We start from the raw sequence: 25193 nt of genomic DNA, 5'->3' as shown, positions 1-25193 counted from the left end.
TAAAACCAGTTGTAGTGTTTTTGTTTGTTTGTTTACTGTTTAGTTTAAAAAAAGTGGACGTTTGAAGGCGGGTTCCAGATTGTTTCCACGGCAACAGTTAGAATTCTAAAAAAGATCACCGGGCATCATGTGACCTCGACACCAAAGGTCACATGACAGACGAGTAAATAAGAAACTAATGTTCCGTCTTGGGAGAAAACAGGAAGTGCTTCCTGTGAGATCATGTGACTTCATCTTCATCATTATCATCATCATCAATCCTGTTCATTCACACCTGTTAGTCCTGTGAATAAATGTTAGCATCGTAGCTCCTGTTAGCATCGTCATTCCTGTTAGCATTGATGCTCCTGTTAGCATCGTCCTTCCTGTTAGCATTGATGCTCCTGTTAGCTCTAATTAGCGCTAGCTGTTTATTTTTTCCTCCAGCCACCATGAGCGTTCTTTCCTGCAGCTTCATCCTCCTCCTCATCCTCCTTCCTGTCATCTGCGAGGCGAAACATCCGCATCATGAGGGAAAACCAGACAAGCCCCACCCACCTCAGACGCTCAGGCCCCGCCCCGTCCCCGCCTATGGGCGGCTGACGACCCGGGGGGGGCACCAGTGCACCTGGCGGACGTCTGGACGGGTTCTGGTGACCCTGCTGGTGAACTGCAGCACCGAGACCCCGGCGGCCAATCACAGGTGGGCCAATCACAGCTGGGCCAATCACAGCTCTCCTCCTCCTCTTCCTCCTTCATCCTCCTCCTCTTCCTCAGGTACTGGTGCCGCTACTCTGGGGAGCCGGGCCTCTGCCGGGCCGTCGGCGTGACGACCGGCCGCTACTGGAAGCAGCTGATGGCGAAGGTGAGGAAGAGGAGCAACGCCTGCGAAGGAGAGGAAGTCCTGAGGGTCAAAACCTGCAGGAGGGGGCCGCCCGAGGCCCACATGACGCTCACCCAGAGGGGGGGGGAGGAAGAACAGGAGGAAGGAGACGCGGCGGCGCTGCAGAGCTACTGCAGCGACGGCTGGAGCTCCGTCTGCTCCTTCTTCATCAAGATGTTTGAGGGGTGAAGGAGAACCAGGAAGGAAGTGATGTCATAGTGGGCGTGAACAAACAAAAACAAAGTAAAACAAACAAATTTATGCTCAACTTCAATCGATCCTGTTCAATTCATTCATCCTTAGATTATTGATTAACTTTGTGAAGTTTATTGTTTTTCTTGTCTAGAAACCTTTAAATTGACGAGATGATGTCATCGATCGATCGCTGGTCCTCACTGAATAATATCTGCATTAATCATGTGACGTGAAATTTTAATATTTTTAAATGAAGACGTTTGAATTATGTTTCTTTTTATCCAATAAAAACATGTTTGAAATTAATGTTTTTATCGTGGAAAATAAATTAATCTGTCAATGAATTAATAACCCAACAATCCAAATGAGTGAGATCAATAACTAAGTGAGTAAATAAACAGATTTGATCATTTTAATGTCGCGGTTAAGTGTTTGTTTTTCTCTTCCAAAGAGGAATAAAAGTGAACTCAAGTGAAACTTTATTGATCATGATGTAATGAACAAACGCGACACCAGGGGGCGCTGCGTCGCAGCTGGAGGAAAACACTCCCCGGATGAGAGTCAAAGAGTTCCAGGTGGGATCAAGTCATGACGTCACTTTTTTTTTTTTTTTCTGTTTCATCTCTGATGTCAGCGTGTCTGTGAGAAGCAGCCGCTGACATCATCAGTCCAGACTGAACAGCCCATAATAATCCCTGTTGTCATATGGACAGAATAGAATGACGAGAACCATGACACAGCAAAAAAAAAAAAAAGTTCAGCCGATTAAAATTTATTATTGATTAACATTAAAAGAAGCCAACTAGGCGAAGATGCTAATGCTAACAAATGAACAATAACATAACGCTGATGCTAACACATGATTGGACAGCCTTCCATTGGGGGTCGTGTCCTCAGGCGTCCATCTGGACCGTCCCCTCCAGGCTGACCCGGATCGGCCTATCGGAGGACCCGCTGGCATGCCAACATGAGGCGTCACACCCCCCCCGACGTGCCGATGTACACACACACACACACACACACACACACACACACACACACACACACACACGGAGTCTATCCATAAACAGATAACATATGTACCACAGTTCACAGACTGTGTGTGTGTGTGTGTGTGTGTGTGTGTGTGTGTGTGTGTGTGTGTGTGTGTGTTGTCCTCGTTTCCCACAATGCTCTGGTGTCAGGTGAGGCTTTGACAGGACAATGAGTCACAGCAGGACAGACTCCTGAGTCAGGACCTCCAGTCTGGTCTGAGATCAGTTGTGAGGCTCGTGTTGAAGAGCTTGTGTGTTTGTTTGTTTGTTTGTTTGTTTGTTTGTTTGAACCAGATTCTCCTGTGCACCCCCTGGCGGCGGCGGCCGATGGGTTAAACAACATTTTTCATTTCGTAAATATTGTGATAGATTCTGATCTGCAGCACAAATCGAACCTGGACTGAGGAGGAGAGCTACGATTATATTTAAAGCAGTGGTCTGATGTTTCAACAGCCAATAGGAGGCTGGGTCACAGGGGTCGTTCCCAGGTCACAGGGGTCGTCCCGGGTCTCAGGTGTCGCCTTACATACAGAGTTTCCCCCTGGTCAACCGAGGAGAGGCGTTTATGGAGCCATCCCTGTAGGTGGAGCGATCGGAATGTCAGGGGAGCTGAGGCCACACCCCCACCTGGAGGCGGGTCCAGTAGGTTTCCACCTGGATCAATAACGATAATATTGTCAGAGGGTTCACGTGAGGCTCATTGTCTCCGGGCAGATTTCAGTTTGAATCAATCAGTCATTAATCAATGGGGTTCACAGCTCGTTCGTCATTGGTTGGCAGCGATGACATCATCAGCTTTGATGATGCCATCAACAAGAACCAGCTCTGGATCCTGATTGGTCCCCCACCGTAGTCACAGGAAGTGACATCATGCGCTGGTGAACTGGTTTTGAACTGTGTCTGGTGCTGGTTCTGGGGCACCGGGACTACAGAAGAAACCATGTGACGACAGTCAGCCAATCACAGGGTCTGATCGCTCTCCTGACCCCATCAGTGAATGGGACGACCCCCTCCATCACCGCCTCAAACGTGTCTCACCCCTCCCTGACGGTCTTTCTGGCGTAACTCGGACGTTTCCTCAGACTGGAAAGCAGAACTTTGTTGGTTTGTTGACTCCGCTGTGGTTCCCGGAATAGAACCTTATTTTTATCTGAGCCAACAACCTGCAGCAAAAAACCCAGTTTACAACATATCAGAACATTATTACTACTAGTACCCATCATCCATCCCTCCGTCATCCATCCATCCATCCATCCATCCATCCATCCATCCATCCATCCGACCTGCAGGTCATGGTGAAGCAACATCTCCGCTGGCGGATCTCCACCAAACAACCATGGTTTACTCAGGACCCGTTTGGTTTGTTTGACCTGAGATGTTGTTTGATCCCTGGGTTCTAATGTTGGCTCGGTCACATGATCACCGCCTGACAGCTAGCTGGAGGCGGACGCCCTGGAATCATGTTTATTACTTCACCACCGAAAAGAACATCAGGATGGCGTGATCTCCGACTAGAGGCAAAGTCCTCGAACGCCTCACACATAGAAGGAGAAGGAGTAATAGTTGTTCATAAAGGAGTAATAATTGTTCATAAAGGAGTAATTGTTGTTCATAAACGAGTAATAATTGTTCATTAAGGAGTAATAATTGTTCATTAAGGAGTAATTGTTGTTCATAAAGGAGTAATAATTGTTCATTAAGGACTAATAGTTCGTAATCACATGATGTCCATTAGTCTCAGTTATTTTAGACAACAAAGCAACGAGAAACAACGACACATTTAACGTTGGTAACAAAGAATTGCGGAACCGACCAATCACACTGAATCATCTCGTGATGAGTGATTGACCAAGCGGCTAGCTGCTAACATGCTAACATAGCATTAAAACCAGTTTCCTGAAACTGAACCTTCCATTGTTAAAGATAAAGCCGACCATTGTTTCCTGTTATCTACAGGAGGAGGAAGAGTTGACCCCCCCACCCCCCCAGGGCCTCCGGTCCTGTTGGTCATGTTGATGACATGTTGAAGCGGCCTGACCGGTCTAAAGTCTACCGGCCCCACCGGACAGGTTCACCCCCCCCAGCAACGGGGGAGATAAAAATACCCCCAGCCTACAACCGAGTGAGAGAGCCCGAGTCACGAGGAGCTCCGACTTGGTGGAGGTTCCAGAACTGGGTTCAGGTTCAGGTCCTGGTTCTGGTTCTGGTTCAGGTTCTCCTGCTAACTAACGAGGAGCCGGGCCAAACCGACCCGGGAGCAGTTAGTTTGAGTCTCACGGAGGGCGGCTCGATTCCCCACACAAATTAAAAGTCATGTTGATCGACCTCCACGGTCCACGCTGTTCCGCTTGATACCCGATAATATTTAACCACAAATCAATCAAGCAAATACGGTTTAAAAATAGAAGATCGACAGCTGGGGGAGTCGTTTGTATCATATTTACCCTCCCGGCCCCCCCAACTGTTGATGTAAACGAGCCGAACAGAAAGAAAAATTGAGGAACGACTATTTAAATGCAGAGTGTTTAAACACCCTTTGATTAAATCATTGATGTTATTGGTCAAAGGTTCAAGTCCCACTTCATGCACACAAAACACGAAGTGGGATTTCATGCATACAAGCATGAAGTGGGACTAACGCACTCACACCCTGACCGCAGGTAAAAACATGTTCTGGTTGTGTTTTATTCTTTAAAATTCGATTTGATTTCTGATCAGACGCTGACGTCGTGCTATTCTGGTACGTTCTGGAAGCCCCCGGGGGCCCCGGCGTGGAGGAGCCGGTCAGTGGATGACCACCAGGGGTCCGTCACGGCTCTCAAATAGCAGCTGAGTCCACAGCGACAGGCATCCCAAACATGAGGCCTGTCGAGGGCACGCCCCTCCGTCAGCTGGCCGGCAGCCAAGGTCAGTCTCGTCCCGATTGGTCGCAGAGGAACCCTGCTGCCTTCTCATTGGAGGGTATGACAGAATATGCAAATGGTGTGAATGTGGCAGTTGAAATCCCTGCGCCGAGCAGCTCCGCCGCTGAGAGGCAGGAAGTGAGCGAGGGAGGAGGAAGCAGGAACGACGGCGAGTTCCTCCAGAGACCAAGGCTCTGCAGAGCGAAGCCGAGTAAAAAGTTCCGTCTATTCGGGGACGATTTGTCTGTTCCATGAGTGCCGCGAGGTAAGTCTTGGTTCAGGTCTTTCAGGAGATGCAAAAACCACCACTCTGGCTTGTTAGAGATTCTTATCATATTTCTACTTATTGCTAAACCTCGTAAAAAACCTCGTAAAAACTTTCGCATACCCTGCTTTTTCTATGCAACCGCGGCTCCCAACTCCTCCCCCGCTGCCTTTGGCTTCTCATTGTTGCTGAACTTCCTCCCCCTCTCCGTCTCACACCGTCTCGCCTATCCTCACCCCCTCCCTCCCTCTCTCTGTCAGTGTGCTCAGGTCTTTCAGTCCGTCAGCGATGCCCGGCCCCGTCATGCCGATGGACGTGGCCATGAGATTCTACCACTCCCCTCCACCTCTCAGGGGCTTCCTGAGTTCCTACGAGGAGTTGCACCGAGCCAAGAACCGGGCCAACAAGACCCGCGAGCAGCGGTTCAAGCCGCTGAGGCCCTGCCTCAGCAACCAGCAGCGGGACGGCGGCGAGTGCGTAGGCTGGGCTGACAACAAGGCGGGCAAGAAGAAGGTGGTCTTCGCCGACACCAAGGGGATGTCGCTGACCGCCATCCACGTCTTCTCCAAGTTCGACGACGAGCCGTATCGACACAAGGTCCACGGCGGGTTGGAGGAGCTGCAGTTCGACATGACGGACCTGGAGACGGCCGCCATGGAGCTGAAGATCAGCCCCGCCCGCAGCCTGGCGCTGGACTTTAAGCAACCCTCGGCGGACTACCTGGACTTCCGGAACCGGCTGCTGCAGAACTCCGTCTGCTTGGAGAACTGCTCGCTCCAGGAGCGCTCGCTGACCGGCACCGTCAAGGTCCGAAACATCGGCTTCGAGAAGTCGGTCCGTCTGCGGGTGACCTTCGACAGCTGGGCGAACTTCGCCGACGTGGAGTGCACCTTCATGAACAACATCTACAGCTGCCAGGACACTGACACCTTCGCCTTCGTGGTGGAGCTACCGGCCCGCATCCCGCCACAGAACCGGGTGGAGTTCTGCGTCTGCTTCAAAGTCAAGGACCAGGTCTTCTGGGACAATAACGACGGCAAAAACTACGCCGTCAAGCACACGGGCTGGAGCGTGACCACGGCGGTGGCGCCGGAACAGAAGAAGACTCCGGAGCACAAAGGCGGGGGCGTGAAGGTGCTGGAGATGGAGTTCGATCAGTTCGGGAGCCCCCGCATGTCCAGCGGGTTGTTCCCCGGCTGGCAGAGCTGGGGTCAGATCGAGAACGCCGTGCCTTATTGGTGAAAACATCAGGACGTTAGCCGCCGGACGCCAATGGCGCCAACGGGTTGGGGTCTAGACCGGTTCTAGGCCAGGAAGCGGACTGTCAGAACCAGGTTCACCTGAGAGACTTGATGCCGTTGGAGGTTCCACAGATTGTCACCTGTAAAAAAAAACAAAACAGAATAAGCCCCGCCTACTGATAGCATTGGTTAAATGTGCACTGATTGAGACGTCGACTCAAACCGAAGTGAATCCTTCATATTGAAGGGAAAGGATGAGGGCGCATGGCGGCGGCGGCAGGACGTGTCTCCATAGTAACCAGCTGATTCGTATTTTCCGAAAAATACACACTGAATTGTTTTTTTGCACCTTCGATGTTAATCCGACATCATGCAGCCCGTTCTTTCCCATCGCTGTAAAATATTGCACAAACGTTTGAATGATGTAATTTTGTTTTTGTTTTTTCGGAGCCGATGTCCTCAGACGCAGCACGTGATTGGTCGGCGGTATGTTGAAAGAAAACGAATGAATGTTTTTATTGTTTGCTTGTGCAATGATGAGATGAGAGAAAAGCAGGAAGAGAAAGTGATTTTTAAGTTTTTAAATTGTCACCATAAAAGAAAGTTGGTTTCACTTGAAGTTGTGTACTTCCTTCAAAATAAAAGTCTATATTTGTGCTACAGCGGCTCCTGACTCTTCTGTTGTTACTTATTTATAGAACGAAAAATTAAAATTATAAAATTTCATGGACTTCATTTGTCTTATTGATATTTATGATATTTAATTTTCTTTTCTCTGACACTTTAACTGGAGTTTATCTCCACCATAAACCTTCTGACCATAAACAAAACCATTAACACCATTAAACCAACACCTGACTCCGCCCCCTCAGCCGATAATAATAATGATCAATAATAATGATCAATAATAATTATCAATAATAAACATTTCATCATCCAGTCATGAATCATGTTGCATCAATAAAAGCACTGACTCACTCCGACCAATCAGAGCGCAGCAGTGTCCATTACATAACCAATGTTTCCAAATGCGAACCCATTTGTTTACAAACACTTATTTAATACTATCTTTACGTGCTCAGAGGAGGAGGGGCTTAAACAGGATGTGGGTGGAGCTTAAACAAGTTGATATTTGAGGAGTTGATTTGAAGTTAAAAAATATCTATAGAAACGTCCCAGAGAGCGACTTGTTTATAAACATCAATGATGTTAGTAAACAAACAAACAAACATCAAAACAAAATAAATTAACATAAATTAACATAAATTAACATTAAGAATGAAGGAAATAAATGCAGGAAGTGATTTTCACGTGAAACATGATTTGGAGTTTTGTGATTGTTTTCGTGTTTCACGAGTCTTGACTTCAAGATGAACCGAATAAATAAATAAATAAATAAATAAATACTGAAAACTGCAGCGTCGCCGTTGACGACACATTTTAACGGGAAAATCCATCAGAATAATGAATAAACCCTTTTTTCCAATCAGGATTTCTTTCGTTCTTGTGGCTTCAGCGAAAGGTCGCTGTTGTGTTCACAGTCTGCAGGAAGAATGGGCGCCGCTCCCTCGGACAAAGGGAGGAGCTCTGGCTGGGCCGAGATGACCTGCTGGTCGTTCCTCCTCCATCCCATCTAATAATAAGAACAAACAGAGCAGAACAACATGTGAAGAAGAAAATCAAACCCTAATCGACCGACGGCGCGTCCTCTTTGCTGACATTCTCAACCAAATTCTTTGTCGTGATTAAAACTCTCCCAGGTCTCGCTGGACTGCTCCTCGCGGGTCACGCCGACCCCCCATGAAGGCGTTCTGACGTCTGAGGCGCCGACTCAGCAAAATGATAACAAATGATAACTCCTCCATGACGGTCTGATCAGAGGTGGGTCTGACCTGGAGTCACGCTCCTCCGATTCTGGTGCGAAAACGGATCCAGACTCAGTTTGTGGCATCATGTGGCCCCCGTGTTGCCTTCAGGGTCCCCATCTGAGAGCCACACGCCTCTGAAGCCTTTTCATTTCCTGGAGGATCACAGAGGATCTAGTCTTCCTTTGCCGCGTCTCGTTCCTCTTCATCAGAACCTCCTTGTTCTTGTTGTTCTTCTTCATAAATGTGAACAGATGTAAACACTTTAATCCAGTTTGAGGGTAAATGAAGAAGAAACGGATTCCTTTATGAACTCAAAGTCCTTCAAAGATCATAAACACCTCATATCTGCTCTGATAACCCCGATGAAGGCCTTTAAAACGTGAGTCACGCCAAGCCTCGGGGGGAGGGAGGGTAAAACTTTCACATCAGTTCACCCCAATGCATGATGGGAACGTTAGCAGGTCAGCTGAGCTCCAATCCCAGCCTCAGGTGGGATTTACCGATTCAAATGAAAATCAGTTTTATTTTGGCAGGGGTCAAGGCGACGTCCTTCTACCTGAGATCTTTCTTGTTTCCTGTGAGGAGGGTGTCGGCGTGGCGGCTAACAGTGGCTAACAGCTTTAGCGCTTGGAGCTAAAAACACATCAAGATTTCAGAACCAGCGACCAACCAAGACCCTTAAACAAGTCTATGGGTTCTAGTCAAGATGCTAACTGTAGCTTAGCTAATGCTAACAGAACCATGTGATGGGCTTTCTCCCCAACTCAGAGAACCTCAGTTACAGAAGTAACCATGATCTCTGTTCCATGAAAAACAAAACATCTCTGAACAAAATGACAGTGTGTGTGTGTGTGTGTGTGTGTGTGTTATGGCTGGTATATTTGACTTACAGGTCAAAGGTCGGTGTCTTCTCAACTAAGTGAGCTACAGATAAGCGGTCGGTCGAGGTTATTATTTAGTGTGTGTTGCATTATTCTCATTGGCCGTATGCAGGGGGCGGAGACTCGAGCCGCTGCTGGTGATGAGCGAGAACTCCGTTCTTTCACTCTTTTGATACTTTCACTATTTTCACCATTTAATTCGTACTTTATCAGAATTATTCTGATTCGTTTTAATTTCGGCGCCGTTCCAGGAAACTCCCCCCCAAACCATTTCCTGGACGCCGTCCTCCTCTTCCTCATTCCAGCGTTTGCTGCCTGAAGGTTTTTCTCCACTCGGCTCGTGAGCTGGAGCACGTCCTCCATCGCCACGGTTACGCCGACACTGTCTGAGGCATTATGGGATGTCACAATCGCTGTCCCACCGGAGGACGGGGGGGAGACGGGGACCCATTTTGGGGCTGAGGAAGCAGCAGACAAACTGTGTCCCGTGTTGACAGAGGCCCGTCTCCATGGCGACGGCCTGGACGGTCGTCCTGCATTCCTCGCCCGAGCTGACGGATAACAGGACGGACAAATCTGTTTACGTTTCGTCACTTCCTGTTTGAGTAGAGCTCTGATCACATCACCTGAGTTCTTCCTGCGTTGCCACGGTAACAGGCTTGAACCTGTAGAAACGACTAGTCGACTGTTTTCCTGGCGGCAGGTTTTTAGTCGTTGTTTGATTGATGAATAAAAACCCATCTAAAGGGCTGCTAGCTCCACAGCTAGCTTGTGTTAGCCTAACAGACTATAACAGAACTAATCCAGTTGGACGTTAAAGCTTCTCGATTGGACTCCAGACAGAAATCTGGGTTCGTGAGATCTTCTGGGGACGGGTTTGGAACCTGACCTGCCCTGCAGGAGAGGTTGGGCAAGTCAACGGAGAACCAGAACCAGATCCAGATCCAGATCCAGATGATGTTCAGATCCTCCCATTCCTTCAGGGTTCTGTTGGATTTGGTCTTATTGCCAAAGACGGCTTTAGGACTGATGAAGAATAAATAAATTCAAGGTCCGCAGTGATCTCTGGAACGTCTGACGAAAGGATTCAAGTTCTCAGTTTAAGACGATGAAACCCTTCAAGTCTGGGGCGAAGAGACTTTACTGAATGTTTTTAGACGTCATCGTTCATCTATTGGCGATCAGGTTCTTTCAAAACTCCCCAAAAGAACAATTCAACAGACTGACTCCTGGAATGGCTCATGCTATTGTCCACCGTTGGTCTACAAGGGCTATTGACCACCCTTATCATACAAGAGCTCAGTGACTTTGAGATTTGTAACTCGACCCCCATTGACACTCCCAACCACCACCGTTGGGGCAGTTAGACCGGTCCTGGCCGTGGTCGTTGGTGCATGAATGACCCTGACCAGAGGTGAGATGACGACTTTAAGAGGACTCTTGAACGAGAGGTGAAACGTCTTCAAGAACTTTCTACAAGTCTGGTGGATTGATTTGAACAGCTTTGGGTAACCAGGACCTGGATGAAGGAGAACCTTCATACACTCATCTGAACCGAGAATGCATCGGGTCCTCCAGGAGGACCCAACCTGGGTCTAAGAAGATGGATAGAAGGAGCTGTGTTTACTAAAATGAAGTGAAGTTGATGTTATTTCTACCAGCGCAGAAGCTGGATGGCTGGTTCTGGTTCTGGTTTTGAGTGTTTCCATGGGGACAAACCAAGGGTCTCTGGTGGACCCTGGGGCAGCTCCAGGTTATCTTCTGATGTGTTTGTCCGTTTTAATAAAGCTGGTGCCGGTTTGAGTCTTTGGAGGATGAAGGTTCAGGTCCAGATCACCTCCTTGTCTACGTTGTCGGTGCTGCCGGACCTCAGGTGCAGTGTCAGGAACCGAGTTGTTATCACCAGCGATAAGACTGTTTGGTTTACGATTAAATCCACGGTGATGGGGGGGGATCAACGGCCATCGCCGTGTTTGCTTCTGGAGGTGTGAGGCCATTATGTTTATGGCCCAGAGGTCAACATCGCCTGGCCCCACCCATCTGGCCCCGCCCATCTTGCCCCGCTCTCAGCTCGGTCCATTTTGTACAGCAGATGAAATCCAGTTTTTGTTGCGTCCCATGAGAAAGAAAAGATGGAATAGAGACGCCGACGACACAATGGTGTTCATAGTAGCTAGGACTATTGGCAAAGGTGCTAATAGTAGCTAGCTAATAGCGCATGCACGGAATTACACTGAATCACATGACACCTGTCAGGTAATCAGGAGCAGATATGCGATACTGGTTCACGTGAGCCGATAGCAACGTCCTGCTAACACGCCCTTTTGGGACAGGTGTCGACCTTCACCCAAATCATCAAATCATCCCAAAGGTCAGGGTCAGAGGTCAATGCTGAGGGCACGGCGGTGCCGTTTGAACAGACAGGACTCTTCATCCTCGTCTGGTGAGGAGGTGGCGAACTCAAGCATGCCCCCCCCACTCCCTGTTGGAGTTTGTGCTCGTGGGTATTTGCGTCGCAGTGTTGAACTTTAAAGGTCGCATCCCAGCGGACACGTGTTGGCGTGTCACGCTTACCTACATTTACCATGACCTTTGACCTCCTTCCATTTAGAGCTGTCGACTACGACTTCCTGTCACATTCATCGGATGTTTACGACTAGAAGGACTTCAACAGTCGGCACCGACTTGTCTCTGAAGGACACCCGAGTCCGCTTCCTGTCCCGGGAGGAAGTGTCCTCCTCCTGGACCCCCTGTGGGACCAGGTACACCTGCAGGCCCCTGCAGGACTTTGGGTGAGTCCTTGGCAGGTTTCTAGAAGTCTGGACCCGGGACGAGAGGAAGAGGAAGTTCCTTCTGGAAGTGACTTCTGATTGGACGGCGGAGACAGAATCAGATGTTCGCGTGTGATTCGCCGGGCGAGCGAAGCGACTGCTTTTATGGAGCCATTACGACTCTGGTCTGTAGCTAAAGACCAGCATCAAACTATCCGCCGTCAGCTCGCCGATAAGGCCGCAGCTGTGGGCGGAGCCTCGCCGATAAGGATAAGGATGGTTTCCCACTTTTAACGACGTCCGTAAACCAGACTTGACCTGAATTCAACAATATCTTTATTGTTATGTTACAAATCAATAAATTCCCTATAAAGATGTCAATCAGTAATCCATCAGAGACGTCTCCCATCAGCACCCGAGGCCCCCGAACACGACCGGAACGCCACCGGAACGTCACCGCTGCGCCACCAGATAAACCCAACGCAGCCAGGAGTCCTCAGATTGGATCATTTTTAGTTGCATGACCCCCGCTTTTTAACCCCGTTTCTATTAGCATGACGGTTAGCATGAGTGTTAGCATGCCGGTTATCGTGTCGGTTAGCGTGTCTGTTTGCGCCTCTTACTCTGACTGTAAGCGTGTGGGTAGCATGTCTGTTAGCAGGTGTGTTCTGATGGAACCCCCGTGAGGTCAGGACCCCTGGTGGTCCAGGTCCCCTCCAGCTGGACCTTCAGCTCTTGGTTGGGTCCCATTCTTGTTCTCGTTAGCGTGTCTTTAGCGCAGACGAGCGTGTCATTAGCATGTCTGTTAGCTCGTGGACATGACTGCAGCAGAAGAGCTGGTGGGCGGAGCCTAACACCAACATATATGTATTTCAGCAGCTTTTGAAGACCTTAAGCCTTATTGGTTGACCTTTACCTCATTCCGCCTCTTCTCTGATCATTTGTCTACCTGCTGGTTAGTGTGTGTGTGTGTGTGTGTGTGTGTGTGTGTGTGTGTGTGTGTGTGTGTGTGTGTGTGTGTGTGTGTGAGTGGCTAACCGCGGCGCCTCAGGAGCTAATAAAGTATGTAAAGTATAAGATATGAGATTAGCGGTGCCACGCTCACGCGGCGTGACTCGGCTCCGCCGCTGCTATTCCTGTCGCTGACGGTTTAGTGCATGAATGTAACCCGACGCCTCGGCGGAGGCGCCACACCACTGAACACGCCTCAGGAGCGTGATCAGCTGGGAGGTGATGGGGGGGGGGGGCAGGAGGAGCAGATCCTGAGTCAGCTCGACAGGAAGTATGGATCCGATCGGACCCGATGGGGGATCAATAATCCATCCGTAACCCGGGTCTCAGGTTATTAAAGTTCCCCTTCCTGCAACATGCATCACGTGTGTTTACACCCCCCCCTGGCTCCATGTGACCCCTCCACCGCCCCCAGGTGACCCCTCAGGTAAATATACCTTAAAGTCAGCCGACAACCAGCAGCAGGTCGAACACGCCGCGACACGCACACATTCCTCCCCCACAGACACACAAAGACAAGTTAGCGCACATGCTAACCGGCGGGATGCTAGCGTCAGCTGACGTCTGCTAATTGGACGATCCGGTTGAGTGTGGCTCCCAGGAACCCCCATGACCCACGAGAGCGGAGGAAGCAGTCCGGAAAATGAATGAATGAGTGGGAAACAGCTAGCGGTTAGCGGTTAGCTGGGAACCGATGGAAGACTCTCAGAACTCTTGGTAACTCTTGGACTTAAGCCCCGCCCCTCTTCGCCCACCAATATTTCATCAGTCACATGACGACAACACGAAACAGGAAGTCAGAGAATGACAAAATGTTTCAACGTTGCAACAAATTTTTGTGCAACAAAAACAGAAACAAACAAAAGTTTGGTGTCCTGGTCCAGAGACACCAGAACACAATCTGGGCTCCGGTCCAACGCCGAGGCGCCACGACGGCCGTGAAGTCTGTTTATGAGGGGGGGTGGGGGGGGTAAATCACGTTTAGGACCGACCAATGAGACGTCAGCGTCAGTCGGTCAAGGAAGAGAAGGAACGTTCCAGCAAACTGGAACCAGAACATCAGGTTCCCCGTCTGAGACGTGAATAAATCATTACAACTTGTTTATCTTTTCATTTGTTTCGCCGTCTCACCTGCTGGAGGCCACGCCCCCCCCGGCTGAGTCGTGTAACACCTGGTTGAGAAACTCCCATTGGCCAACGGCGCCGAGCGTTTGTCAACAGGAGAGAAAGAAGAAGAAGAATTGGGTTCACTTCCTGCTGCAGCGCTGAGCTGCTATTGGCCGTTAGAACCGATGAAGACAAAGATGATGATGATGATGATGATGATGATGGACGCGTAGGTCGACGTCCTTGTAAGGGCAACGACTAGCTGCATCACGTGTGTAGGCTGAGGACTTTAATGATGGTGTCTCTGCTTTCCGTCCTGAATGGCTGCTTTGTGTGAAGTTTGCGTTTCTGCCAACTTGTTTTCTGTCAGTCGGTCGTTAAAAGATGGAAAGTGTTGAACTCTGGAACCGACTCCAGAACGCAGACGGGCCCAGTCTACGCAGACGGGCCCAGTCTACGCAGACGTTTGTAGTTTTGTGCAGACGGGCTGTGGTTCTGTGCAGACGGGCTGTGGTTCTGTGCAGACGGGCTGTGGTTCTGTGCAGACGGGCCGTGGTTCTGTGCAGACGGGCCGTGGTTCTGTGCAGACGGGCCGTGGTTCTGTGCAGACGGGCCGTGGTTCTGTGCAGACGGGCCGTGGTTCTGTGCAGACGGGCCGTGGTTCTGTGCAGACGGGCCGTGGTTCTGTGCAGACGGGCCGTGGTTTTGCCTTCATACTGCAGTCAGATCCTGTCTCGTTTTGCCCTCCTCTCCGACTGAAGGCTTTTCCAGGATCACTCAAGGACAGCAGTCCTTCAGATTTAAAGCGACAGCGCCCCACTAAACATGCTAACACGCTGCCGACGGCTAGCCGTGGATATGCTAACTCATCACTTGGACTTCTGGAGACATTCCTGGAGATATTTTCTGAAACATCAACCAGACGCTGCCTGCAGGACCGGTCCAACACTGACCGGTCCAACACTGACCGGTCCAACACTGACCGGTCCAACACTGACCGGTCCATCACTGACCGGTCCAACACTGACCGGTCCATCACTGACCGGTCCAACACTGACCGGTCCAACACTGACCGGTCCAACACTGACCGGTCCAACACTGACCGGTCCAACACTGACTTCACTCACCAGAACCAGAACCGACACCAGAACGCGAAACATTTAGCATCTGTTTATTCTGAATACACCTGATGTCATTTGGACAGAACTCAACCCACAAACATTTATTGTCTTCGATCTAAATCTCAGTCGTTCTGCTGGTGCTTAGCAGCGGGGGGCGGTTTGGGGGTGGGGGTGTAATCTGATGGAACCCCAGTGAGGTCAGAACCCCTGGTGGTCCAGGTCCCCTCCAGCCGGACCTTCAGGTCTTGGCTGGGTCCCATTCGTATTTATTGTGTGAGGCATAATGGCGTCCTGTTGACGGGTACTGCGTGACCCCCCCGCCGCCAGCCGTGGTCCACATCTCTGTTTGTTCAGTCGGGGCTAAGTAGGGCAGCGGAGGGCCGCCAGGACAACAAATCGATAAGTTATCGTCCGACTGGGGCTTCGTGTTCTTTAACATCATGTTACATCACGTAGCGTTAGCGCCAGCGCTAGCGTCCTGTCGGGAGACGTCTGCAGCCAATTCTGACTTCCTGTATTCAGATTAAAAACGAAGCTAAATCCGTCCGGTCGGCGTTTTTCTTTTGGACGTGATGTGAACGGGTTCTGGCCGGCGCCGCCGGCAGGAGGTCCCCCTGGCTTCCCCGGGGGCGACGGGTCGTTAGCGGGCTGAAAGGCTCCGCTGTTGCATGAATGAGTGACCCAGATCAGACCCACGGAGAGAGCGTGCCTGACCGTTGCCGTGGCAACTGTCCGTTCATTCATTTCAGGCTGCTCACCACGGCAACCTGAGACCGTCGGTTCTCTGCTGCGGGGCTAAGCTAATGTTAGCATGTCCCAACCGGTGGAACACATGGAAACAGCGTGGCTTGAGCTAGCATCTCCAAACCCTAGCGTGTCGGCTAACGTTAGCCGCATGTTGGAGACACTAAAGGCCTTTTTCAATGTCTTCAATGATGTTAGCTTAGCATGTTCAGCCACACTCAATCGTGTGTGTGTGTGTGTGTGTGTGTGTGTGTGTGTGTGTGTGTGTTTCGGGACATCGACGGTTTGGGGTCGGCTCCATTCAGGCGTCGGACGTGAGAACTTCCTGTTCACGCTTCCCCTGCCGTATCCGTGACGCGTTCGACGCACAAACAGGAAGCTGAGGCTGTCGTCCGTGTCGTGTTTGTAGATCGGGGGTTGATTTCTGGTCGTGACGTCCGTGAGTGAGACGCCATCTGGTTCTGGTTCTGGGTCGGTCTCAGGACCACATGAAGTCGAGGGTTTTGTTCTTCAGTCCGTCGTCGCCGTCAGACAATCTGAGCCTGGAGGTACGAAGCGAACGTCCCCGAGCGTCACGCGGTTGGAAACAGAAGACCTGCAGCAGCTGCTGGACGTGTCCACCAATCAGACGGCGACGCCGCTAAAGGCCGCGGCGTGACCGTGAACAAACGGCGTGTGAAAAGCTTTTGTTCACGGCGCCGACAGACGGACGGACAGAACCGAGTTGTGTTGACAGACGGACGGCAGCTGCTTGTTGTCACGGCTGTTATCTGTGACTGGAAACACAAGGCCTGTGTGTGTGTGTGTGTGTGTGTGTGTGTGTGTGTGTGTGTCACGTAGAGGGACGGTTACTTCCTGTTACAGAACTAATGTCTTCCTACTTGTGTTTGACCTCGCAGGTCAAAAACAAACACAGTGGGCCGACAGAAATCATTTTCCCGTCTCCGGGCGAGGTGAAATGGGAGGCGGTCTCAGACACAGGGGGGCGTGGCCAGATTCATGTGTGGACCTGTTGAACAGCAGAGCGGCCCAGTTTGAGCAAACAGGAAGTGAAGAATGCAGCGGTCTCACTGCATTCTTCACACTGAGTCAGATCAGCTGAGGACAAATCCGAAAGTGGGCTCTGGTGCAAAAGCACCTGACCTGGTGACCAACTTCTGACCCAGTGCACCGACATCTGGACCCGGTGCACCAACGCCTGACCCGGTGCACCAACTTCTGACCCGGTGCACCAACGCCTGACCCGGTGCACCAACACCTGACCCGGTGCACCAACTTCTGACCCGGTGCACCGACATCTGGACCCGGTGCACCAACGCCTGACCCGGTGCACCAACTTCTGACCCGGTGCACCAACGCCTGACCCGGTGCACCAACACCTGACCCGGTGCACCAACTTCTGACCCGGTGCACCAACGCCTGACCCGGTGCACCAACTTCTCACCCGGTGCACCGACATCTGGACCCGGTGCACCAACTTCTGACCCGGTGCACCAACGCCTGACCCGGTGCACCGACACCTGACCCGGTGCACCAACTTCTGACCCGGTGCACCGACATCTGGACCCGGTGCACCAACTTCTGACCCGGTGCACCAACGCCTGACCCGGTGCACCAACGCCTGACCCGGTGCACCAACTTCTGACCCGGTGCACCAACACCTGACCCGGTGCACCAACGCCTGACCCGGTGCACCAACGCCTGACCCGGTGCACCAACGCCTGACCCGGTGCACCAACTTCTGACCCGGTGCACCAACTTCTGACCCGGTGCACCAACGCCTGACCCGGTGCACCAACGCCTGCACCCACCCAGGCTCCTGATGGACGCTGCGGCGGCTTCACCTTCCCAAACCGGTTCAAACGGATCAGGGGCTGAACCAGCAGCAGCGTTTGGTCTGACGCCGCCTCAGGTCGACGCAACACCTTCTTCCTCTGACGCAACGACGCCAACGAGAACAACTCAACCAGTAAGTTCAGAGGAAGTCGTGACTCACGGAGAAGAAACTCCCTCAGGTTCTGGTTTGAGTCATGAAGGTGTGAACAGGTTGGAGGGACGTCACGAATCACACGTACCAGAACGGAAACGTCAAACACCAGAGATTTAGTTTAAAAGTAATAAAATAAGCCCCGCCCCTAATGGTTCTACACTCCTGCTTGGTTCCAGGAGGTCGTCGGGCCGATGACGTGACTGCAGAACCTTTCTGTCGCCGTTATTTTTAGATCACATCACACACTGATGAGGTTCATCTCTTCCTCTTTGATGGAGCTCATTGCTAAGCTCCGCCCCCTTGTGGTCACATGCACACATGGGATTTGAGGGATTTCTAAACCGAAATGTTTGGAGTACCATCTGGAAACATTCGTGTTTGCTAACTAGCGTGTCGCTAGTTAGCAGCATGTTGCTAATTAGCAGCATGTCAAGTTTAGCCGGTTAGCTCGGCGCTAGCAGTGGCTGTTCTCGTTATCTTTGGAACGTAATGATTCAGTTTTCGTCAGCAGAACCCACAAATAAGAGTCAAAGCTTGAAGCTCAGTTTTTAGTCACATCCCCCCCAAACAAACAAACAAACAAACAAACAAACAAACAAACAAACAAACACACAGTCTGCGAGCAGCAGAAACCAGGAGAGGAAGGCGAGCCGATCTGAGCCGGTTTTATCCTGCAGGACCGACTGCCACTGATGAAGATCAGCTGGTCTTCATCAGTGGAAGTGGCTTCAGGTGGAGTCAAACCTGGATCTGAACAACCAGGTCCTGAAGATCAAGACTAGAACCAAGAGTCCGATCCAGACCTGACTAAAACCAGAAACCTGGATCACATTAAACCAGATCCACAAATCACAACACCGACTTCCTGTTGGTCAGGGGATCAAATCCGAGGTCTTTAAAATAAATAAAAATAAATAAATAAAAATAAATAAATAAAAAATTTGAAAAAAATTTCAATTTTGAAAATGTATTCAATAAAATAAAATAAAATAAAACTATGAAGCCCTGAATTGTCTCACACCAAACACATCTTGGAGTTATAAGCTCCATACAAGGTGTCCAGAGCCCTTCAGGGACCCTTTATTGAGTCTTCAGAACCAGAAGCAGAACCAGAAGCAACACTAGTGAAGAGTTCAGCTGCTCCTCACCCACTGAACAAACGTTAAACACCTGAAGTCCAACAAAATATCAAAGTCAGGCCTGACAAATGTTTTATTTACGAGAAGTGTCTCATTTCCCTGACCTCAGAGGTGTTTCAGGTCTGACCTGATCCTCTGTGTCCGTCAGGTCCTGAGGGTTTATTGATCCTGTACCGTTCAGGTCCTGAGGGTTTATTGATCCTGTACCGTTCAGGTCCTGAGGGTTTATTGATCCTGTACCGTTCAGGTCCTGAGGGTTTATTGATCCTGTACCGTTCAGGTCCTGAGGGTTTATTGATCCTGTACCGTTCAGGTCCTGAGGGTTTATTGATCCTGTCGCTGTAACTTTCTGATCACTTATTGCTTTACGACGATGATGGAGGGATTTATTTCTCTGCTTCAACATAAACACTGTCAGAGGTTGATGGATAGATGTGTGTGTGTATGGGGGGGGGGGCAGGGGCCAAGGTCCTGGTTAGGTATTACCAGACAGCTGCCCCCCCCCCCCAGTGGAGCTCTGGCCCAGTTCCAGGCCAGCAGCTGATAAACCGCCGCTAATCTGAGGCCTTCAGGGCCGTCAGGTGAAATTGACTGCCCCCCCCCACTAACGTCACCTCTCCTTGAATAAATCACCGGCGCTCAGCTGCTTTGTAACCCCCCCCCCCCACTTATGAAGCCGCTTAAGTCCAGGATCAACCTCCTGCTGAGCCGAGGGCAGAAAGGGCAGTTAACACGAGCCAGCAGACGTCACCCCCCCCCCCCCAACTGGGAACCTGCCCCCCCATCATTAAAAAAATGATGGGTTGAATGAGAGGTGTGTTCACCTGAAACAAAGACACACTGATGGTGTCTGTGGGGATGGGCGGGGCCGTGGGCGGGGCCTGCCTTATACCACCCCCCCCCCCCCCAGGTCGGGTCTGACTGGTTCCTCTGGTCCAATGAGGTCTTCCAAACCGTTAGCATGTAGCTAATAACAAGCCCTACTTCCTGGTTGGGCGTCGGCATCTGTGAGCAGGAAACGTCTTCCTCCCTGGGGCTGGACGATGAAGATGATGATGAAGATGATGATGAAGATGATGATGAAGAAGAAGATGATGAAGAAGAGCTCCAGACCCACGTCTGCTTCTGTTAGCGGTTCATGACTCAGGGCGTTGAAATGCCCCCAACCAGCCGGGTGCAGGTTCCTGCAGGCTCATGGGTAGTCTACGTGCCGGCGTACGAGTACCCGACCTGGAGGAAGGGGGGGGGGGGGCGGTTCTGCACAGGGAACCCGCTCCTGAGCGGGGGCCCGGTTCAACCGTGACCCTGCAGAAGGTCGCCGGTTCTCGGATCAGATGTCCTGTTACCCAACCAGGAGTCCCGTTTTAGACGGGGGGTTCGGACCCTATGGAGGAGGAAGGTTACGGCCCAGCTGGAGGATCCGGCGTGGGCGGGGGTGTTTGCATTCAGAACACGTTGTTACATAAGTTCTATAGGCTGCAGCCCGACCCGGTTATATATTAACTACAAATAAAGCAGCGTCTGTCCCCGTTGGCACACGATCCTGAAGGACGGCGTGTTCGGATGTACGTTCACGTATAGAAACGCATCGGGCTCCCGGTTTGTTCCCGGAGGTCACAGGTTAAACTCTGATGCCCTCTAGTGGCGGCGCAGAGAGACGCACGCGTGAGAACGCCAGCGGGAAACCAACTTCATATGGAGTAAAACAACAACACATGGCATTAGAAACAGACCTGAGAGGGAACAGGTGGACGTGACAGACGGTGCGTTCAAGGACACCAGGAACATTCACAACTCACCCAACGACCTCGTCGTTCTGAACCAGTGGATCCCAACCCTTCAGACCGGTTTAACGTTTAAAGTTTGGCGGATAAATACGACAAAATAAAATACAACCAGCATCAAAACGGTTTTATTCTCCTTGTTGTAATAATAAACCTGAATCCAGTTTGAATCAACTTTATTAGCAGCGTCCTCGTAACGTCACAGCGACGTTTGTTTCTTGCTAGCTCGGGGGTTTCGGTTTAGTGGGGATGTATTCTGTGTTAGCGGTCCCTTTAAGAAGGTACTCCGTTAGCAGTTAGCCACTAGTGCTAACAACAAGAAGAGTTGGTTTCAGCTGCACTGAACCATCAGAACCTCCGACAGGAAGTCAGCTGCTCCTGGAAACAGGCGGCGATGTCAAGAACACGAGAACACGACACCAAGTCTGTACGTTCAACGGAAACATTAAAGTATCGTCCGCGGAGAAGAGAAGCAACAACCAAATATTAAAAAACAGCCGCGTCAGCACTTCTACGATTTATCTACATCCCAGCATAAATATCAGATTCAGCTTATTCAACAAATTCATTCTGATCCACACGTGTCTCACTTCCTGCCGTCACACAAAATGAACCCTTATTAAAACAGAGATTTCCTGGTGGTCCCTAAACGCCTCGCAGAGAAGGCCAGACACAAACAACAACAACAACAACATAATAATAATAATAATTAATAATAGTGATCAGGTGGGGGGGTAGGTGCTTCTCCATTGGTCACTCCAGGCCGAAGCCCTCGGCGTTGGAGATGGCGATGGTGAGTTTGTGTTTGAGCTCCTTCCTCGTGCGATACGGAGGAAGACAGATCTGATTGAAGCAGGTGTGAGAAACAGGAAGCCTACGGAGGAAGAGCAGAACCAATCAGAACATCAGGAGGAGAACAGCAGCTCCAGCTCTCTGAGGAACCTACCCGTCCATCAGGAGGTTAATGGTTCCTGGAGAACCTACCCGTCCATCAGGAGGTTAATGGTTCCTGGAGAACCTACCCGTCCATCAGGAGGTTAATGGTTCCTGGAGAACCTACCCGTCCATCAGGAGGTTAATGGTTCCTGGAGAACCTACCCGTCCATCAGGAGGTTAATGGTTCCTGGAGAACCTACCCGTCCATCAGGAGGTTAATGGTTCCTGGAGAACCTACCCGTCCATCAGGAGGTTAATGGTTCCTGGAGAACCTACCCGTCCATCAGGAGGTTAATGGTTCCTGGAGAACCTACCCGTCCATCAGGAGGTTAATGGTTCCTGGAGAACCTACCCATCCATCAGGAGGTTAATGGTTCCTGGAGAACCTACCCGTCCATCAGGAGGTTAATGGTTCCTGGAGAACCTACCCGTCCATCAGGAGGTTAATGGTTCCTGGAGAACCTACCAGTCCGTGGGGACGTCGATCTTGGCGATCTTGAAGTTGAGGTCGGCCATCCCCCCGACGGGGACGCGATCGCTCCCGGTGGTGAAGTGCAGCAGCTTCTTCTGCAGCTCCAGAGGGAAGCCCAGCACCACGTCCCAGAAGCACCTGGGGGTCACACGGGTGAGGCGTTGAGGTTCACGCCCCCTGAGGGACCAGCATGCTTTGGGGTCGCGGCCCTACCGCACGGTGGCGTCCGTCCGGGTGTAGCCCTCGTACTGAGACGCCCTCTGGAGGGCCACCAGGTCCAGGTCTGGACTCCCACAGACCAACATCTCCACCTCCTCTGGACGCAGCAGCTGCACAACAACACGTCAGTAGAACACACACACACACACACACACACACACACACACACACACACACACACACACACACACTAGCTCACCATGAGAGCGTCGGACGCACACACGCTGTGGAAGCCGTGGTAGAACGCAGAAAACTGACGACTGATGGATTTATTCAGCAGGAAGTCGACGTAGAGCTGGACGTACTCTACACACACACACACAGAGAGACCAGGGTCAGGCTAAACACACACACACACACACACACACACACACACACACACACACACACACACACACACACACACACACACCCTTCCTGTTCTGCTTGGTGACGGAGATCCGGTCTCCCCCAGGCTTCAGGTTGTAGGATCTGACCACGCCCATTTCCTCCTGGAACACCTGCAGCGCAAAAAAGTACGAAAAAAGAGTACTGGATAAGTAATGTAGTATTAGAGGGAGTATTGTGTAGTTACTGCAGTATTAATGCAGTATTGTGTAGTTACTGTACTAATAATGTAGTATTGTGTGGCTACTGTACTAATAATGCAGTATTGTATAGTTACTGTACTATTAATGAATTATTGTATAGTTACTGCAGTATTAATATTAATTAATATTATTAATTGTGTAGCTACTGTACTAATAATGCAGTATTGTGTAGTTACTGCAGTATTAGATTCAGTACTGTTTAGTTACTGCAGTGTTATGTAGTTACTGTACCAATAATGCAGTATTGTATAGTTACTCAACTAATAACGCTGTATTGTATAGTTACTACAGTATTAATGCAGTATTGTGTACTTACTGTGGTATTAGATGTAGTATTGTGTAGTTACAGCAGTATTAATGCAGTATTGTGTAGTTACTGCAGTATTAATGCAGTATTGTGTAGTTACTGCAGTATTACTGCAGTACTGTGTACCTGGAAGGTGAGGTAGAAGTCTTCCTCCACGTTCCCCTCGTAGCTCAGCAGCTCCCCCAGACCGTGAGCCAGCTCCTGCAACACGCAGCAGGTCACTGCTTCAATCCCAGCATGCATTGCTGGCCATGAAGCCACAAACTCATGGCTGTTTCTGAGAGACTCGAGCATCATGGGAAAAAACCCTGCTTCACAAGCAGGAAGTCCTCTCATCACTGGTTACCTGGTGATGGATCCGTCACATGACCGCTAACATGGTCACGTGGCCGCTAACATGGTCACGTGACCAAACACCATAACGTTAATGAGGACTAAAGTAAAAGCAGCTGACGCCTCCAACACCTGCAGAGTGTCTACCTGCCCCCGTAGGCAGATAACTGCCCCTCTGGGGTTTCACTGCGCACACAGGAGGTGTGAAGTGTTCCACAGAGTCCACAGAGCGAGTACAGCGTGTACAGCGTGTACAGCGTGTACAGCGTGTACTGGTGAGCAGACCAATCACAGCTCAGACCAAAACGCAGAATTCAAAATAACACAGAGAAGAAAAAAACACGGAATGTTGAAAATCAGGAAGTAGAAAATGTACAAAAACATTCAGGAAGTGTTCAAGTCTGCCCTCTAGTGGCTGGTGCAACACCTACCGGCATGACCTGCTGCAAGTCGTCCAGGGTGGCAGTCGCCATGCCAACAAGAGCATTTTGGTCACATGGGACAGTGGGCGGAGTTAGGAGCTTCCTGTGAGGATGGACAGGAAATCAGAGATGTGTCAGATGTTTCATAAAAGACCATCCAGTACTACTGCAGTACTACTGCTCTGATTCTACTCTAACATTCCTGCTCTAGTACTACTGCAGTACTACTGCTCTGATTCTACTCTAACATTCCTGCTCCAGTACTACTGCAGTACTACTGCTCTGATTCTACTCTAACATTCCTGCTCCAGTACTACTGCAGTACTACTGCTCTGATTCTACTCTAACATTCCTGCTCTAGTACTACTGCAGTACTACTGCTCTGATTCTACTCTAACATTCCTGCTCTAGTACTACTGCAGTACTACTGCTCTGATTCTACTCTAACATTCCTGCTCTAGTACTTCTGCAGTACTACTGCTGTCCCATGTCTGGACCACCAGGACCCCGACACCCTGCTGGGTTTAGAACCGACACCCACCTGTAACAGTAGAGAGGGAAGTGGATGTCCAGAGCGATGCTGTTGTAGACGGCTAAGCCCATCAGCTGATAGCAGGTTAAGGAGCTTTTTCCACTTCAGGCATCACCTCCATGTATAATACAGTATATATTATATCACATTATATTACATCACGTTATATTACATTAAATTATATTATTACATTATATTATAAAATTATATTATATAAAATTATATTACATCATATTACATTTCATTATATTACACTGCATTATATTATTGTATTATTTTAAATTTTACTATATTACATTACATTATTTTACATTATATTATATTATTTTACATTATATTATATTATTTTACATTATATTATATTACATTATATTATATTACATTATATTATTTTACATTATATTATATTATTTTACATTATATGACATTTTTTTACATTATTTTACATTATATTATATTATTTTAC

The 25193-nt window shown here is 49.9% G+C and overlaps 3 protein-coding genes across 3 annotated transcripts in view; 2 read left to right on the top strand and 1 right to left on the bottom strand.

Annotated features, from left to right (window-relative positions):
- Positions 1-431: 431 nt before the first annotated feature.
- Positions 432-1051, top strand: fgfbp3 (fibroblast growth factor binding protein 3). The gene is made up of 2 exons (XM_068328295.1): positions 432-682; positions 757-1051. Exons 1-2 carry the CDS (start codon positions 432-434, stop codon positions 1049-1051), a joined length of 546 nt encoding a protein of 181 aa, XP_068184396.1.
- Positions 1052-5099: 4048 nt separating this feature from the next.
- Positions 5100-7160, top strand: LOC137603601 (protein phosphatase 1 regulatory subunit 3C-B-like). Its single transcript, XM_068327207.1, has 2 exons — positions 5100-5259; positions 5520-7160. The coding sequence occupies exons 1-2, from the start codon at positions 5246-5248 to the stop codon at positions 6499-6501; spliced, it is 996 nt and encodes a 331-aa protein (XP_068183308.1). The 5' UTR covers positions 5100-5245; the 3' UTR covers positions 6502-7160.
- Positions 7161-21017: 13857 nt separating this feature from the next.
- The window catches only part of hectd2 (HECT domain containing 2), a 14848-nt gene continuing 10672 nt past the window's right edge, over positions 21018-25193 (bottom strand). The window contains exons 15-22 of the mRNA XM_068327256.1: positions 24737-24801; positions 24205-24298; positions 23567-23641; positions 22956-23043; positions 22743-22849; positions 22538-22653; positions 22319-22462; positions 21018-21790 (exon numbers count right to left, since the gene is read on the bottom strand). Of these exons, the coding sequence (XP_068183357.1) occupies positions 21670-21790; positions 22319-22462; positions 22538-22653; positions 22743-22849; positions 22956-23043; positions 23567-23641; positions 24205-24298; positions 24737-24801 (810 nt within the window). The 3' untranslated portion in view covers positions 21018-21669. The remainder of the gene's footprint in view (positions 21791-22318; positions 22463-22537; positions 22654-22742; positions 22850-22955; positions 23044-23566; positions 23642-24204; positions 24299-24736; positions 24802-25193) is intronic.

The sequence above is a fragment of the Antennarius striatus genome, chromosome 11 (assembly GCF_040054535.1).
Source record: "Antennarius striatus isolate MH-2024 chromosome 11, ASM4005453v1, whole genome shotgun sequence".
NCBI lineage: Eukaryota > Metazoa > Chordata > Actinopteri > Lophiiformes > Antennariidae > Antennarius > Antennarius striatus.
This window is presented reverse-complemented; position numbering and strand designations above follow the sequence as displayed.